Source organism: Trachypithecus francoisi, unplaced genomic scaffold, assembly GCF_009764315.1.
Source record: "Trachypithecus francoisi isolate TF-2019V2 unplaced genomic scaffold, Tfra_2.0 Contig01579, whole genome shotgun sequence".
Lineage (NCBI taxonomy): Eukaryota > Metazoa > Chordata > Mammalia > Primates > Cercopithecidae > Trachypithecus > Trachypithecus francoisi.
The window spans coordinates 17161944-17178337 of NW_022681442.1; the positions used below are offsets into that span (position 1 = coordinate 17161944).

Genomic DNA, 16394 nt, shown 5'->3' on the forward strand with positions numbered 1-16394 from the left:
AGGCACGTGCCACCACACCCAACTAATTTTTGTATTTTTAGTAGAGACGTGGTTTCACCATGTTGGCCAGGACGGTCTGGAACTCCTGGCCTCAAGTGATCTGCCCACCTCAGCCTCCCAAAGTACTGGGATTACAGGCGTGAACCACCTCACCCAGCTTGAACTGTATTTTTTTAAACAGTGGCCCTGTGCTCAGGACTCTATGTGGTACATACGTGATACCATCCTTTCCTCCAGCAGTGAGCTTCTAGGATACAGGCCCTAGGCATCATTTCATGGTGTGACAGCAGCAACCCGAGAGGTCCAGGGTTAAGAGGAGGAGCCAGGGCTGAGGACTCCTCCTCTCTTAGGCCTAGGGAAGTCAGAGGATTGAGGGAACTCGGCAGGGAAGGTCAAGCTGCCCAGCCCTCCTCCACGGGCCATGAATAAAGCCCCTCCCCCTTTTGGGTCACTGTCAAAACAACCAAGAGTCTCTGAGAATCTACAAGAAGGGGCTTAGGCCTCAGACTCATGCCCTTTAGTGAAGCCAGAGCTCTCCTCCCCAAGAGCCTCCTAGGCTTTGCAGAATGCTAACTAGAGCAGGCCTCCAGGCTGCCCCGGCACACAGGCCCCTCCCGGCTCTTAAGTGTTGGGGCCAGACCTGTGGTCCTTCTTGGGTGGTGGGCTATGTAGATCCTGCCTCCACCCAGCAGGGCTCCCTGGCCTGGGTTGAGATGCTGTTCTCTGAGGCCTGCATAATTCTCTCTCCAGACAAGGAAGTCCTGGCCAGCCTAGAGCAGAAGCTGAAGGAAATGGACGAGGAGTGCCGGGGTGAGGAGAGCAGGCGTGTGGACCTGGAGCTCAGCATCATGGAGGTGAAGGACAACCTGAAGAAGGCTGAGGCGGGGCCTGTGACACTGGGCACCACTGTGGACACCACCCACCTGGAGAATGCGAGCCCCCGCGTGAGTGCTAGAGCCGTGGCCTCTGGGCTGCTTGTAGGGCTCCCTAGACATGGGTTGGGGCAGGTAGGTCACATCTCCCTCCCCTTGACTCAGTCCTTGCTCTCCTCCTGTAACCATAGCCCAAAGCTGTCACACCTGCCTCTGCCCCAGACTGTACCCCGGTCAACTCTGCAACCACGCTCAAGAACAGGCCTCTCTCAGTCATGGTCACAGGCAAAGGCACTGTCCTCCAGAAAGCCAAGGTAAGTAGTCACTCCCAGTCTCCCTTGGGGCCAGCAGGAATGTCACTAAAATAGGGGCCCATCTTCTGACCCAGGTGGTGCTTTGTGGGTTTTGGCACCAGCTCTGAGCAAGGGCTCAGCACTCACCAGGGAGTGGCAGTGGCTTTGCCATGCCTTTGGCTCAGTCTTTCGCACTGACCAACCAGAAAGGTGCCTGCAGTAGGTTCGAGTGTCCTTTCCTGTGAACTTGGGGATACTTCAGTTCTTGCCCTCCACACAGTTACGGGTAGATTGCAGCAGGACAGCTGCAGCTCAGGGACAGATTATGACTGAGTTTTCAAATCAAAAAGTCAGTTACTCCACAAGAGTAACTGACTAAAACCAAAGAAACAGACTCACATAGGTGGTTTGAGTTGTCCAAAGTTGACCACCCAACTAGTGGCAAAATTCTCAGCAAGTTGTGAATGAGGAATCCATACTATGATGTAGTTTCTCCCTGAGGGTTAGTCAAGTCAAAAAGTATCATTAATCATTTACTCATTTGTACACTAAAGTCTTTGTACACTAAAGAACATACCTAGGGCTGCCTTTGGCAAATTCTGTTCTTTATTCCTATCCTGCTTACTTGCTGGAGATATTTGGAGGTGCTCACAACAATGGCTAACCAATAATTCCATGCAAGCATCTGAACCTCCACTCCCTTGCTGCTGTGGGAGACATCACTTACAGGCACTCGCTGTTATGCCAGTCTCAAAAATCTCTGAATAGGCACTCTAAGCAGTGACGAACACACAGGGTTTGAAACCTGTTTGTCACCTCTATGCCTAAAATAGTTTTTCTCACATTTTTTCTATGTATATCAAAGTTGCTACAGTGGATAACTATCTTTTTTGTTGGGGGTGGGTGCTCATATTTGAATGGTACCCTAGGAATGGGAGAAGAAAGGAGCAAGTTAGAAAACAAGCTTCATCTGAAGACTCTCATGTCAATGTGGACCTTGGTGACAATCCTGCTTTGTTAAAGCAAAAACTCTGCAAAAGGGTGAGTCTGTTTAGAAGAAAAAGCAAAGACTGAGGTACTGTGAATGGAGAGCTTCAGCTAAGAGGAGGATCTGTCCCTTTTCAGAGCTAAAGGAAATAATACAACAAAAAGGAGGCTTCTTTGGAGACCTAAGTCTATTGGATGTAAACAAGACGTTGTATTTAGGGATGTTGTGTGTTTCTGTTTTGAAGTTGTCATCAATTGCTTTACTAAGATTTTTAAACAGTAAAAAACCTCATGTTTAGACTTTGGTGGAAGATGAATCAAGGAAGCAGGGCCCTGTCTTATGGGTCACCTGACTTTGGTGAGTGAGAAGACCTAAACTCCTGGCCATTGTCTCTTATCCAATACTTAGCAGCTGGGGATCAAACCATCCTTGCCTTCAGTTCTTTCCAATATTACCAGGCTCAACTCAGTCTTCAGCGATTTTAAAAAGCATTGACATCCAGAAACAGTAATGGGGGAAAATATTTGGGACCAAGCTGAAGCACTGATCCCACTAAGTTAAATACTTCCTTCCAGTCTAAGGCAGGCCTGAATCAACTGTCTTTAAATAACATTTTAAGTGATGCTGTATTATATATAGGAAAAAATGCTTAAAATCCTGTCATTTAGAACAGTGAAAAGTGTTTTTTGAGATTAAACTGACTCTTTACCATAGGGAAAAATATTCCTGTGGTCGGGCCATTTTTAAGGGAAGAGTTATTTAATATAAATAGTCCCTGATTTTAAGTTCTGTTTAATGATATCCATTCCCCTTCCAAGAACAAAGTGGTGAATTTTGGTTAGGATGATCTCCCTCTTAAAATTGGCAGTGCTGTTCCTTGTGCTGCCCCTGTCTTTTCCTCTGATAACTTTTTTTTTTTTTTAAACACAGGTTGAAACATTTCATCTATTATCTCTGCCTCATTTCTGGGGGGTTGTGTATCAGTTCTCTAACACTTGGTTCCTGAGAACTAAAGGTCTTTTATTTCCTCTCTCATAAACATTTGGTGACCTTTTACCAAGTGGTGAGTTAGATTTTTTTTTAAAATAAAATGTTCATTGTGTTTGAGGTTTTCCTTGTATTTCATGAAATGACTTGGGGCAGGGCCTGAGGGGTTCTCAAGGGAGGAAATGTTTTGGTTATTTACACACTGAACTACAAGATGGGGTCCTAGCAGGAAACTCAGCCTCCTTGAATCAAAGAGCATAGATAAGACTGAAAGCAAATTTTAGTAGTACAGTTAACAACATACCAAAGACACAGGAAACATCTGCAGAAACTGATCATATGTAAGTAAATGAAAAATCAGTACTCCCAGAAGTTAAATATACTCCTAAAGAATTCTTGGGAAAAAAGAAACATACCAATACTGGAAAGGTTGCCTAAATAGTAATTAAGGAAGTTTATTTAAAAAATGACAAAACCAAAATCTGGTTCATTAAAAAGACTAATAGACAACCTAAGGCAATATAAAATAACAGAACTGAAATGGAGGCCTTAAGTACAGATACAAGATTTTTCAAATTATATCTGTGTAAAGTTTGAGAAATATGTATTTTCCATTATAAGGTTAGTATAGCTCTGATACCAAAAATTCAAAACAAAACAAATCTCATTGTTGGACACAGATTAAAAGAATCTGAAATAAAATGCTAGCAAATGAAATTCAGCAGAGTTTATAGAATGATGTTCAATGACCAAATAGAATTTATCCAAAAAAATCAAGGGTTGAAAATATACAAATGGATAGTCTATCACATTAACAGATTAAATATTTAAAAATGCATTATCTTGAAGAAGAAAAAGCATACCAAAAATCTCAACACATAATAAACACTCTTAGTTCATCTAGGAATAAAGCATTCTTCAACTGGTAAGTAACCCATAGAAAACAATTATAATGATGAAAAAGTCAAGAACCAGATATGGATACCTGCTACTTCGTGAAACATTATTCTAGAGGTCCCAGGCAATGCAAAAAGACGTGGTATACAACTTTAAAAGGAAGAGACAAAAACTAGGATCATTTGGAAATATTTCTCTAGAAAAGCAAGAGTCAGTTATTAGAACTAGGGGCTTCAACAAGATGACTGGAATCAGGATCATTCAAAGAAAATAAGGAAATTTATGGCCTATATGCAATGTTTTAATTCTTGCAAGGAAAATATATTTGTCTTACTTGAATAAGTAATTAAAGGTAAAAATTAAAGCTAATTTCTTTTAAATGAAAGAAAAAAGGCTTGGCTAGTTAGGCCAAAGGATAGCACTTTCCTGGGGGACTGACAAAAGTTGAACTATTCAGTGGCACCGTCGCTACAAAAGCAGAAAAAAATGTTTCAGAGGTGGGAACCCCATCTCCAACAAAGAAATGGTAAAGGTCTTTACTATGTAAGTCCAGAGCCCAGAGTTTGCTGTTTAAATCCAAGTAATTCAATCAGGGGACCCAAATACCAGCCCGGAACAAGACAAAAAGCTTACATTATAACATGGTTAAACTGCTATTTAAAGACAATGCATTCATGTAATTTCTATGACATCACTGATCAGCATCTGCCAGGGAGCACGTGATCCTGCCCTGGACGTTGTCTTCTGTGAACAGAATATTATCAATGACACTATCCCTTGAATATAGATGATTATGACTCAATGTCTGGTACACCAGACTTTTTAATATCTAAAATCATGATGATACTGCTTCAAGCACTTTTCTAGCACCAGAAATCCTGAAGTTCTTAAAGCCAAAATATGCTTGAATGTTTGTCTATAAAACATTATGTTAAAATATTTATAAAGAAAAACAGGCCAGGCACGGTGGCTCACCCCTGTAATCCCAGCACTTTAGGAGGCCGAGGCAGGGATATCACCTGAGGTCAGGAGTTTGAGACCAGCCTGGCCAACATGGTGAGATGCTCTCTCTACTAAAAATACAAAAATTAGCCAGGCATGGTGGCATGTGCCTGGAATCCCAGCTACTCAAAAGGCTGAGGCATGAGAATCACTTAGAACCTGGGAGGCAAAGGTTCCAGTGAGCCGAGATTGTGCCACTGCACTCCAGCCTGGGCAACAAGAGCGAAACTCCGTCTCAAAAAAAAGAAAAACGATAAGGTGTCTGGAGTTATGTCAGAGCTCTAGGAAGATTTCTACTGAAAATCCAACTCTAAACAACACAACTAAGGAGAAGAAGTAATTCCTAAATACTGCAGGGATAGTAAGTATCTAGTTTGCCAGAGAATATTCCAAATATGCCTCTTTGCTGCATAGGTACAAATATCCCTGTTTAGTAAATAACCAACATTTCTTGAAATATTTCTTTAAAAACTGTGTAGAAAAGCAAAGCAAAACAAAACTAAAACCTAGGCAGCGTAAGATCAATGCTTTAGAAAGCAAAATCTCTGTTAAGTTTCTTTATCCTATATTTTTAAGTTTAAGAATCTTCTCTTTGCCCCACTAAAAGGAGAATAAGGAAAGAATTCCATAAACACGCCACAATCCCTCCTAAGTAATTTTTTTTTTTTTTTGACAGATTTTCACTCTTGTTGCCCAGGCTGGAGTGCAGTGGTGCGATGTCGGCTCACTGCAACCTCCGCCTCCTGGGTTCAAGCCATTCTTCTGCCTCAGCCTCCCGAGTCGCTGGGATTATAGGCATCTGCCACCACGCCCGGCTACTTTTTGAATTGTTAGTAAAGATGAGGTTTCACCATGTTGGCCAGGATGGTCTCAAACTCTTGACCTCAGGTGATCCACCTGCCTCGGCCTCCCAAAGTGCTGGGATTACAAGCGTGAGCCACAGCCTCCAGCCGTAACCTCTTTTAAAGGAAGACCTTTCACGTGGACACTGCTCACTACTCAGAACAATTTCACGTGGTCCCTCCAGACCTGGGCCAATTGCACACTCAGCTCCTCCCCCATCATCAAACAAGCTGGTTAATTGGTCACATTTCAGTCTGGGACCATTCCAAGTCTCTTCCACACACAAAAGGCAGTCACCAGAAGTCAAAAATGTCCCTCAAGCCCCCTTTCAGACTCAATGCAAATGCATCCAGGATGTCTATGGGGAAGCAGAAAAGCCGCTGCTTTCCATTTTGAAAGGCTGTGGCCTTCACCATCCAAAGGATGCTCTAGTAAAGGCCTCTGCCGGGCATTACTGTGTCAACAACATTCTAGCTAGCACTGATTGTGGGCAAAGGAATGTCAGGCCACTAAATTTAAGTCTTCGGGACCCCTTGTTTATCCTCAAGGAAAAGGTGGCAGATGTCATAGCCTCAACAAGGCACAGCAGATACAGAAAGTCGGTGTTCACTTACACATCAAAAGTTTTCAACAACATCATTTCTGGGTGACATCAGCTGCTTTCTTGTCTCTAAGCAGCATGGCTACAGTTGGGACATCCTCCTCCCTCACTGAGAATAGTGGTCCTGGCCACAGCGGGAAGCAGACATTCTAAGGACCCCCAGGGCACAGACGTTCCAGAAGGCAGGCACCATTTCAATGCCCAGGCCTTCTCTGTAGTTGCTGGGAGGGATACGGCTGCTGCCCTCCTGCATGGGAGCCACGTGCCTCAGGGGCGTCTCCTCTCAAGAATCCTGGGGAAGGAAGTGAACTCTGAGGACAGGAGTGTCTGCATCCCCTTCTCAGCCCTCCAACAGCCTCTGAGGACCCCTTCAGGTCCTGATCCTACTCTACAACCCACCTCGCCCCCAGCAGAAGATGCCAGATCAGAGACCCCATCAGATTGTCCTCCAGAGCTTCTCTCTGGCCTTAGGAAGCCAAACTCTGCCCATGGCCAAAAAAGCAAGGCTCCGACTGGACTTGTCTTCTGATTTCTGGCTGTTCTTACTTCAAACTCATGAACAGGAGCCACAAGTAGACCTCTAATGCCTCCCAACAATCACTCTCTAGGCCCTAATCTGTTACCCTTCTCTTGATAGTCATTTCTTTTCTCTCACACCTCTAGCACCTCCTCCTCATCCTCACTTAGCTGTTCTTCCCATTTTACTGAGCAAATAGAACCCCAAAAAGAGCTTCCAGCAGCTCCCACCACCGCATTTACCCATCCCTGCCTCTGTCTGCCCTCCTGTACCCTGGATCCACTGTGCTCCTAACTGTGGCCTCCCTCCTAGTTGTCATGACTTTCTCTAGGGTGCTGAGCACCGTCTAACACATCACATGTTGTATTACACTTAATTTGCTTATTGTCTGCCTCCCCATTAGAATGGAAGCTCCATGAGGGCAGAGGTTTTATTTGTTTACTGCTATGTTCCCGCACTTAGAACAATGCCTGGGATGCATGAGGTACTCACTAAATGGTTTGTGGGGAAATGATTGAATAATTCCTTCCACTGAACGAATGTTTTAGAATCTGCCTTCAGCTGAGTTTGTGGGACTTGGCAGGGCTCACAATACCATCCCTGGCTGACACATGCAGAGCAAGAGTTCTACTCACGGTTCTCACAGTGGGGGCCCTCCCAGCCATCCCGGCACTCGCAGCGGTAGCTCCCGTTCTGCAGGATGCAGCTGCCCTCATTCACGCATGGGCTGGGTTTGCAGAGGCTGACTGGCCGCTTTGCTTCTGCAATGGAGAACACACCCACCAGGCCGGCCGGGCATGGGTTAGACCTGAAAACCCCCACCCTAAGTAAGCCCAGTAGAGGTGCAAGGCTACTAGAATCATGTTTCCCTTTGCCCTGGTAGCTCATGGTTGGTGCTGCATACCACTTGGCTAGGTTAGTAAGATCCAGCTGTCCTACAGACTCGTGGAGATTCCATTGCTCAGATGTGCCATACACATGGCAGACTTGTTTGTTTTTGAGGTGGAGTCTCCCTCTTGTTGCCCAGGCTGGAGTACAATGGTGCGATCTTGGCTCACTGCAACCTCTACCTCCCGGGTTCAAGTGATTCTCCTGTCTCTTCTAAGAAGGTGAAGAGGAGATCACTGGATTTGGGCTGGCTCTGTTTGCTCTGGGCTCTGTCACTGCCCAAGTCAGTGTCAATGTGGGATCTGTAGACCCTTACGAAGCTTGTGGATATCCTAAAAGTGGGTTCTGTTTAAAGGGAATGCGTAAATTGTCAAGTTTGGGAGGCAGTTATCTATGTTAGTTAAACTTGCTATACCTTAAATGTCAAATGGGGATGGTTATACCTACTGTAGGATTTTATGTGAGCATGGGATTTAGCACAGAACCTGGCAGTTGGTAACCAAGTGCTCAGTAGCTGGGAAGAGCTGCCGTCCTTGTCATGATGTATGTGAAGGCTCAGGCTGAAGGCCTGCCATGGGGATAGCCCTGAGGATGTGAATTCCCCCACTCACCTCCACACAGCCACTCAATGAGCATGTCCTGGTGGTACCGCAGGTCGGTGTAAGCTGCCACGTGGATCAGGGAATCCCGGGGACCTGCAAGCCTCCGCAGACCCTCACTTAGGACAGGCCCCACGCCCATGACCAAGACAGAGATGCCGTTGTTCCTCAGCTTCTGGGCAGGGACAGCCGCGTCCTCTGTACCTCTCCCGCCTGTGAGCACCACCACAGCTTTGGGGACACCAGGCCGGGCGCCCCTCTGGACAGTCATCACTTTGTCATAGATGTGCAGCAGGGCGGTGCCGGCTGAGCCCACCCCACCCAGGTAGGGGGCCTGGCTAATGGCCCGCAGCAGCGCAGCCTGGGTGGGTTTGGTGTCCAGCCCAAAGGCAGTCTGCACCTGGCTGCCATACACCACCAGGCCAACCTGTGTCACGTCAGGGTTCACCTCAAACTGGAGGGCACAGCTTCTCACAAAGCTCTGCATCTGAGCAAAGTTCTCAGGCCCTACTGAGGCAGAGGTGTCCAACATGAAGACGAGGTCCAGGGCTTGTGTGCGGCACCCTGCAGGAGCAAGCAGAGGGGCTTCAGCAGTGGATCTGCCAGTCAGAGCCCCTCGATGGGACCCAGGGACTGCCCGGTTGGGTACGGCCCAGGTCAGCCAGGGTGCTCTGTTCACGGCAGAATCCACCCCCTATGTCTTCCTTTTAGCCACAGAACAGAACTTTCTTAGAATATTAACAGGAAGATGAGTGCCTGGCCAGACCACATTTCTCAGCCTTCCTGGCAGCTAGGGTGGCCACGTGTCTTAAGTTCTATCTGACGGACGTGATCAATTTCAAATTCATGCAGCTGGAAGCTGCTTACCTTCCACTTCCCCTCTCCCCCTTCCTGCTGGCTGAGAAATGGTGACCTTGGACCTCAAGGTGGAAGCCATAAGATGACCAAGCCCTGCTGGCCCGGGCCACTCACCTCTGAACTGTATGTGAGAGAAATAAGTTCCTGTCTTATGTAACCCATGGGGCTTCTGGGCAACCCTTTGTGACAACATCTTTACCTGTGCCTTCATCTATCCCCAGTATGCAGAGCACTAATTAGATGCTGTATGGACAAAATAGGCCCATTCCTGCTGTCAACAGGCTGACAGTCTAGGGGAACAGACATGAAATGAACATAGAATTACAAATGATGTCGGCAGCCTGGAGGGAAAAGCAGGGGACTTACATTACCAGTAGGGTAACCTAACAAGACTGGGAGAAGGGGTCAGAGCTTCTCTGGGGAAGTGACATTTCACCTAAGAACTGAAAGACAAGTAAGTATGAGCCAAAGGCCTGTCCCATGCAGGGGATGCAGAGGCCTATGGGGACCAGGCCACGGAGAGCTCTCAGAAGCCAGGGGATAGAGTTTGGGTTTTATTCCAAGTGCAAAGGGGAACCACTGGAAATTCTAAGTGTGAAGTTAGAGGATCTGATGCTCTGAGTATTGGTTTTTAAAACCACTCCCACACCAGGAATGTCTGAGAAACTATCACAGCTACGGGGAAGGTGGCTGACTACATATACTGTGAGGTCCTGGATGGGATTCTGGAACAGAAAAAAGACATTAGGTAAAAACTAAACAAATATGAATCAAGCATGGATTCACTAAATAATAATGTATCAATACTGGTTCATTAATAGTAACACTGTGCCATACTAATGCAAGGTGTAAATAGGAGGGGAAACTGGGTGTGGGGTATAGGGACCTCTCCACTATTGTCCTTTTTTTTCCCCCCTATAAATCTACAACTATTATTTTTTAAAAAATCCAACCAAACAAAGAAGCAGAACAAAAGCACTTAGGCCAGCCTAGAGGGGCAAGGTGGGAGTGGGCAGCCAGTTCTTGTCCTTCCACCTTACAGGAGGGAATGCTTCTCACCTTGGAGAGAGTGGTGGCATCAGGGCTGAGAAGCAGAATCGCATCTGTAGCTTCCCATGCCCACCTACCAAGGGAGATCTCCAGGAGCCCTATAAAGGATGCATTTCACTCATGCCTGTAATCCCTCCACTTCGGGAGGCTCAGGTGGGAGGATTGTTTGAGCCTAGGAGTTCGAGACCAGCCTGGGCAACATAGCAAAACCACATCTCTATAAAACAATTAGCTGGGCATGGTGTTGTGCACCTGTAGTCCTGGCTATTCTGGAGGCTGAGGTGGAAGGATCACATGAGCTCAGGAGTTCGAGGCTGCAGTGAGCTATGATCGTGCCACTGCATTCCAGCCTGGGTTAACAGCGAGACCCTGTCTCAAAAGAAAAAAAGGACGTGTTTCAGCTACGACATCTCTGGCCACAGGCCAGGCCTCTGCACGGAAGCAGTGTTCACTAGAGTGCCTTCCAATAGGGTCATAAAAAATCAACTTCATGGTTTGCAAAACAGAACAGAAGAGAAAAATGTCAGAATCCCTCCTGGGTAGACAGGGTAAGTATCCTCTCAGGAAGCGTTTGTTTCCGTTGTGTGTGGCTGAACCAGCGGGTGTGCATGCACGTGCATGTGTGTGTGTGCATACATGTGCATGTGTGCACCAGGAATGCACTTCTTCCTGTGGATTGCCATCAAAGGAGCTGGCAAGCTGCTGCTCTGGAGCCTGCTTGGTAGATTCAGAGCTCTTTGTAACAATAATAAAATCATGATTAATAATAACAGCAACACCTAGAGTTTGCCGAGTGCTTACTCTGTACTAAGCATGTATACCGCCCATCTTTCTTAATTCTCACTAAAGGTCTCTCAGGAGGTACTACTATTAGTCCCATTTTTGTTGACAGGTAAACTGAGAAATTATTTATGTGACTGGTACCTGAAAGAGTGGGGCTGTGGTTTCAGGTCCTAGAAGGGGCACTGGCAGAGAATGATGGTTAAGTGGTGGCCAAAAGGAGGAAGGACCTGCCTGCTGACCAGCGGCCCTGGGCCAGGCACCGGGGACCTTACCTGGCCGCTGCTGGCTGCATAGCTTCCCCTGCAGCTCAGGGATTTGGTTGAGCAGATCCTGAGGGTCCGAGTAGACCATCACATGCTTTGGGCTGCCCGTGATCTCCTCCAGCTCTGCCTGCACGGCCTCACTGCCTACACCCAGCAGGAGCAGCTCTCGCGCCCTTGCGTGACGCGCTGGGCCCGCGACCTCATCCTCGGAGCGTGACTCAGTGAGCAAAACCACCACTCTGCGTGGCCGGTCCTGCCCTGTCCTGGTGGCGCTCCCAAAGCCACGGTCTGCCGCCTGCCGCAAGGCACTGCCCATCAGGGTGGGGCCACCACGGAAGGGAATGCCATCAAGGCTCCTGACCAGGTCAGGCACATCCTGGTACTCTCCAACAGGCACCGCCACCAGCAGCTCCCTGCTGTACGTGGCCACACCCACTCGGGCCCGAGAGTCCTCACTCAGCACGGCCTGCACAAACTGCTTCACGAAGGCTTTGGCCCGCAGGAAGCCGTCCAGAGTGGTGCCCGCAGAGCTGTCCAGCAGGAAGAGAAGGTCGACCCTGCATTCCAGGCTCAGCTTCGGGGCTGCAGGGATCACAGCAACACCCACGGTCAAGCCATGGCCATGCAGCATGTGATCTGTCCCACCCAAGACGCCAAACTACCACGCAGAGCAGGAGAAACTCCGTCCCAGGAGGGAGATGGGGCAGAGAAACTGTGGGCCCCAAGCTTAAGTGACTGGTGCTCGTCACGGAGTTAGAGACAAGGCCAGACACGACACTCCTGGCACTCGCTAAGGGTCTCCATTTAGCCACTTAAAAAAAAAATGCCATCTACATTATCACTTTTTTCCATTATGGTTAGTCCAGTGTGTGTCCTGAGAAATCTTTGTCTACCTCAAGATCATGAATATATGCTCCTGTGTTTGCTTCTAGAGGCTTCACTGCTTTGCCTTTTGCATGGAGGTCTATAGCCATGCTAGAATTGACTTCTGGTAGGGTTGTGAGGTACAGGGTCAAGATTAATTTTTTTCATATAGATCTTCAACTAACCCAGTTATCACATTTTTAAAAGTTATTATTCAGCAAGCCCTTATATGCGTCAAGCATGATACTAAGCACTTTGCATAATCTTATTTAAAACTCTCAACCACCCAATGAGGTAAAGCCTACTATTATCTTCATTTCACACCTCTAAAATCAAAAGGAGTTGGGGCTCCTTTCTCTGCTTTCATAGAATAGAGAAGAAAAGACTGCCCAGGACTGGGAGCCAGAATTGGGTAGACTCCTGCCTTCAGTTGGGCTGGGCAGCACTCAAACTTCAAGCAATGACCATTCTGCAGCTAATAAGCTGGGAGCCACTGTGTCATCCAGAGCTCAGCCACCCGAATTATCTACTCACGGAACACCGAGAGGCTGCACCACGTGAACCGCAGACCAGTGGTGCACTGAAAAGCAGATGGCTTGAGGGCCAGTTTCTACCCAGAAGCTGGAAGGGTGTGCAGTGAAAAGGGGAGCCTGTCCTCTCCTTGCTCCCCAGTGGTCAGTCTTACAGGGCCGGTGCATACCTACCACAGTTAGCCTCCCCTCCAAAGGCCAGCGGGCAGAGGCATTGGTACCCGTCCAGTCCCTCTGGAACACACGTGCCTCCATTCTGGCAGGGCTGCGAGTCACAGGGGCCTATCAGAGAGAGGCCCATTAACCGCTAAGCACCACAGCACAGGGGAGTAGAGAGGACTGGCCAGAGGTGTGGGTGCAGCTGGCTTCCTGCTCTACCAGTGGCCAGCCCCTTCCTTCCCTCACAGTTCACCAGGAAACCTGTAGCAGAGGGGAAAGCACTGCCGAGTTCATAGAGGAGGAGCTGGGCACGGTTGGTAAAGGATGCTCTGTAGCAGGCTTTGTAAGGTGCCGTGTGATGAACTGGTGTTAGACTGGGGCTTGACAAGGAGGAAGCTCTCCGTGACATCAAGTGTGGGTGCCTCAAGACTGAGAGAGCTGCGGTGCCAATGGGGCCCTGTCTTCTAAGTTCTACACAGGGTTGTCTTAATGGCCTCTGCACCTGGCACAGCAAAACACACCAGCCTTCGGATCCTGCGGTCAGGCTGCTGAGCACTGAACGTGGCCCTTCCACTTCCTCCAGCACCTTAATTAACATCTTCATATCCTCATCTCAAAAGGAGTGATGGGAACTGAACTTGTTCTGTGGGGTTATTGTGAGGATTAAATCAATTAATCCGCAGAAAATCTCAGTGCTAAAAAAACATTCCCCAACAGGTAATGACAGTACTGACTTTTAGATATGAGATGCAAATTATGAGCAAGGCCTCTTCAAAGCTGAAAGTTTACATGGGAAACCACAGCCTGTGTCAAAATCTGACCCATTCTGAAGTGTCTGATCTATGATTCCCTGTGCTCCATGCCTGAGCATCTCATCACTTTCCTTGTCAATTATTACAAAATGCAGTTAAAACCACATGACCTCCTTCCCAGGGTTACAGAAAACAAACAGGGTCTTCATGTGATTGTGTATTCCAAGGGCTGAAGAAGCAGTTGAGTGTGGTCACAATTGGGACTGGCATTTTCTTGTCCTTTTTGCTTAAAAATATTAATCTGTTACTTGATGGCCACATCATTATAATTAAAGTATAGACTTTTCAAAGGCAGAAAAGCTTAAAGCTAAGTCTAGGCACCTCACTGGGGCTGCAGTTGTATCAGCCGGAAAACTGGAAATAACTGGAGGCTCACTGACATTGGCAACAGTGGCCTTTAACTGAGCATCTATTATGTGCCAGGGACTGTGCTAAGCACAATACTCTGCTTTTCTCATTTCACTGTCACAACCTTAGGTAGGAACTATAAAACCCCTATATGACAGATGAGGAAGCTGACGCTAAATGAATAGAAGTCACATGCCTTAGGTCAGATCATTGGTAAGAGGTAAAGCTGGGACTGAAAGCCATTTCACTCTAGTTCCTAAACCGTAAGTCCTCAAACCCTAATTACTGAGCAGAAACAGCTCCACTCTCAGATTCTCCTATGCTTCAGAGGCCGTGGTGCTGGAACTGCAAACCTTGAGAACATACTGAAGGGATCACCTAACCCCAAATAGGGACACTCACTACCCTGCCTGAGTGTCTAACTGCTGGCATTGTTTCCAGGAGACAGGCTACTCATCAGGAGTAGCAAATCCACCCCAGCACTGACACCTACACATTCAAGTGCAATTTTGAGCTCCCAGGTCAGTGGGGTCACTAGCACCCCAGGTGAGGGATAGTGAGGGACTGTGAGGGATGGTGAGGGACCGTGTGGGGACACTAGGGAACCATGTTGAATGATGCATAATGGCATCGATGATTCCTCATGTTAATTTGGGATTTTACAGCTGAGGGATTACTTCCACGGGCATTATCTACCAAATCTTTACCAGGACCTCATATACGATGCCTCCTTTCATATGGAGGAGGGAAATGGGCTTCCAGACATCGGGTAAACATCACCCCATTTTATAGAGGAGGAAATCATTCACGTATCTTGCCCTGAGTTTGGTGCTGGCTTTGAGGATGTCTGCAAAGCTGGTGCTCAGTGCCTGCCTTTCTCTGCCTCTCACCAATGCACATAACGCTGGTTCAGGGGAGTAATCCCAAAGCCGCCACTCCATTCTTAATGAGCAAACACCATGGAGTGAGTGAAGAGCACATTCTCCTCCACCCGCCAGGTGCCCCAACCCTCTGTCCTAGAGCCAGTCGCAACCCCACCCTCTGTCCCAGGATTGTAAAAGCCCCTTCACAAAGCAGCCTGGGTCCGGGGCCCTGAAAGAACCGGTAATCCAAGAGGCAGATCATACCTGGGCAGGTGGTCCTGTAGCAGGTAGCAGGGTGGGCTAGGAACACTCTTTTCCAGCTACAATCCAAGGAAACAGAACGATAGACAGATCAGAGATGTAAGGGGAGGGCAGAAAACGTAAGATGATTTACAACACCAAAAGCTGATAGAAGATTCCAGTGTAGAAATAAGAAAGACTTTCTGGTTTTCTTTTTGATTCTACCCTAACTTTTCTCTGCATAGAGTAGGAAATGTTTCAAACTATACAGTGACAATTAAAAAAAAAAAAAAAAAAGGCTAGGTGTGGTGGCTCACGCCTGTAATCCCAACACTTTGGAGGCCAAGGTGGGCAGATCACTTGAGGTCAGAAGTTCGAGACCAGCCTGGCCAACATGGTAAAACCCCACCTCTACTAAAAATAAAAAAATTAGCTGGGCATAGTGTGCCTGTAATCCCAGCTACTCAGGAGCCTGAGGCAGGAGAATCGCTTGAACCCGGGAGGTAGAGGTTGCAGTGAGCCGAGATCGTGCCATTGCACTCCAGCCTGGGCAACAGAATAAGACTCCATCTCAAAAAGGAAAAGAAAAACAACAAAAGAGGTAACATAAGCTGGCTATCACATTTGAAGACAGAGACATCCACATGCAAAACCTCAAACTGTAGCAACAGCTTTTTATTATGTTACTTTCTGAGGCTCACAATGCAGTAGGGAGAGAAATATTGGGAAATGGGCAACTGGATTTTGGCTGTGTGACCACAGACATGTTACTTTCCTCCTCTGGTCTTCACTTTTCTCTTTGTATAGTAATTCTACCTGCAGTTTTCAACTGTATTTCTTAAAGCTCTGATGGGGAGAGAAGAGGACTGAAGGAACAAGGCTCCAGGCCTCCTGCTGTGCCCCAGCCCCTCCCCTCCACCCCAGGTGTGCTGCTTCTATCTGGTCTGCACAACAAGTGTCCACATGAGGCTCTGCAGGTCAAGACACGCAAGACACTGGACTCAATGACTCCTCAGGTCTGCTGGAGAACTGCAGCCACCATTCCTGGGCTGGCTTCCACCCGCGGGTGTTCCATTAACCACAGCTACCTGAAGAGATGGTTCCCTCCATGTTCCAGATAGGGAAATGGGTTCTGAA

The 16394-nt window shown here is 47.5% G+C and overlaps 2 protein-coding genes across 6 annotated transcripts in view; one reads left to right on the forward strand and one right to left on the reverse strand.

The window, feature by feature from the left end:
- The window catches only part of AFAP1L2 (actin filament associated protein 1 like 2), a 107823-nt gene extending 104563 nt beyond the window's left edge, over positions 1 to 3260 (forward strand). For 2 of the 4 annotated variants that reach the window (XM_033182006.1, XM_033181987.1), the window contains 3 exons: positions 751 to 944; positions 1064 to 1186; positions 2095 to 3260. In XM_033182006.1, the coding sequence (XP_033037897.1) occupies positions 751 to 944; positions 1064 to 1186; positions 2095 to 2121 (344 nt within the window). In that variant the 3' untranslated portion in view covers positions 2122 to 3260. The other 2 variants (XM_033181996.1, XM_033181986.1) reach the window with 1 other exon arrangement.
- A 319-nt stretch (positions 3261 to 3579) lies between these two features.
- VWA2 (von Willebrand factor A domain containing 2) overlaps positions 3580 to 16394 on the reverse strand; it is a 51412-nt gene continuing 38597 nt past the window's right edge. For both annotated transcript variants that reach the window (XM_033182025.1, XM_033182019.1), the window contains exons 9-14: positions 15282 to 15337; positions 13010 to 13117; positions 11451 to 12023; positions 8500 to 9051; positions 7636 to 7761; positions 3580 to 6775 (exon numbers count right to left, since the gene is read on the reverse strand). In XM_033182025.1, the coding sequence (XP_033037916.1) occupies positions 6678 to 6775; positions 7636 to 7761; positions 8500 to 9051; positions 11451 to 12023; positions 13010 to 13117; positions 15282 to 15337 (1513 nt within the window). In that variant the 3' untranslated portion in view covers positions 3580 to 6677. The remainder of the gene's footprint in view (positions 6776 to 7635; positions 7762 to 8499; positions 9052 to 11450; positions 12024 to 13009; positions 13118 to 15281; positions 15338 to 16394) is intronic.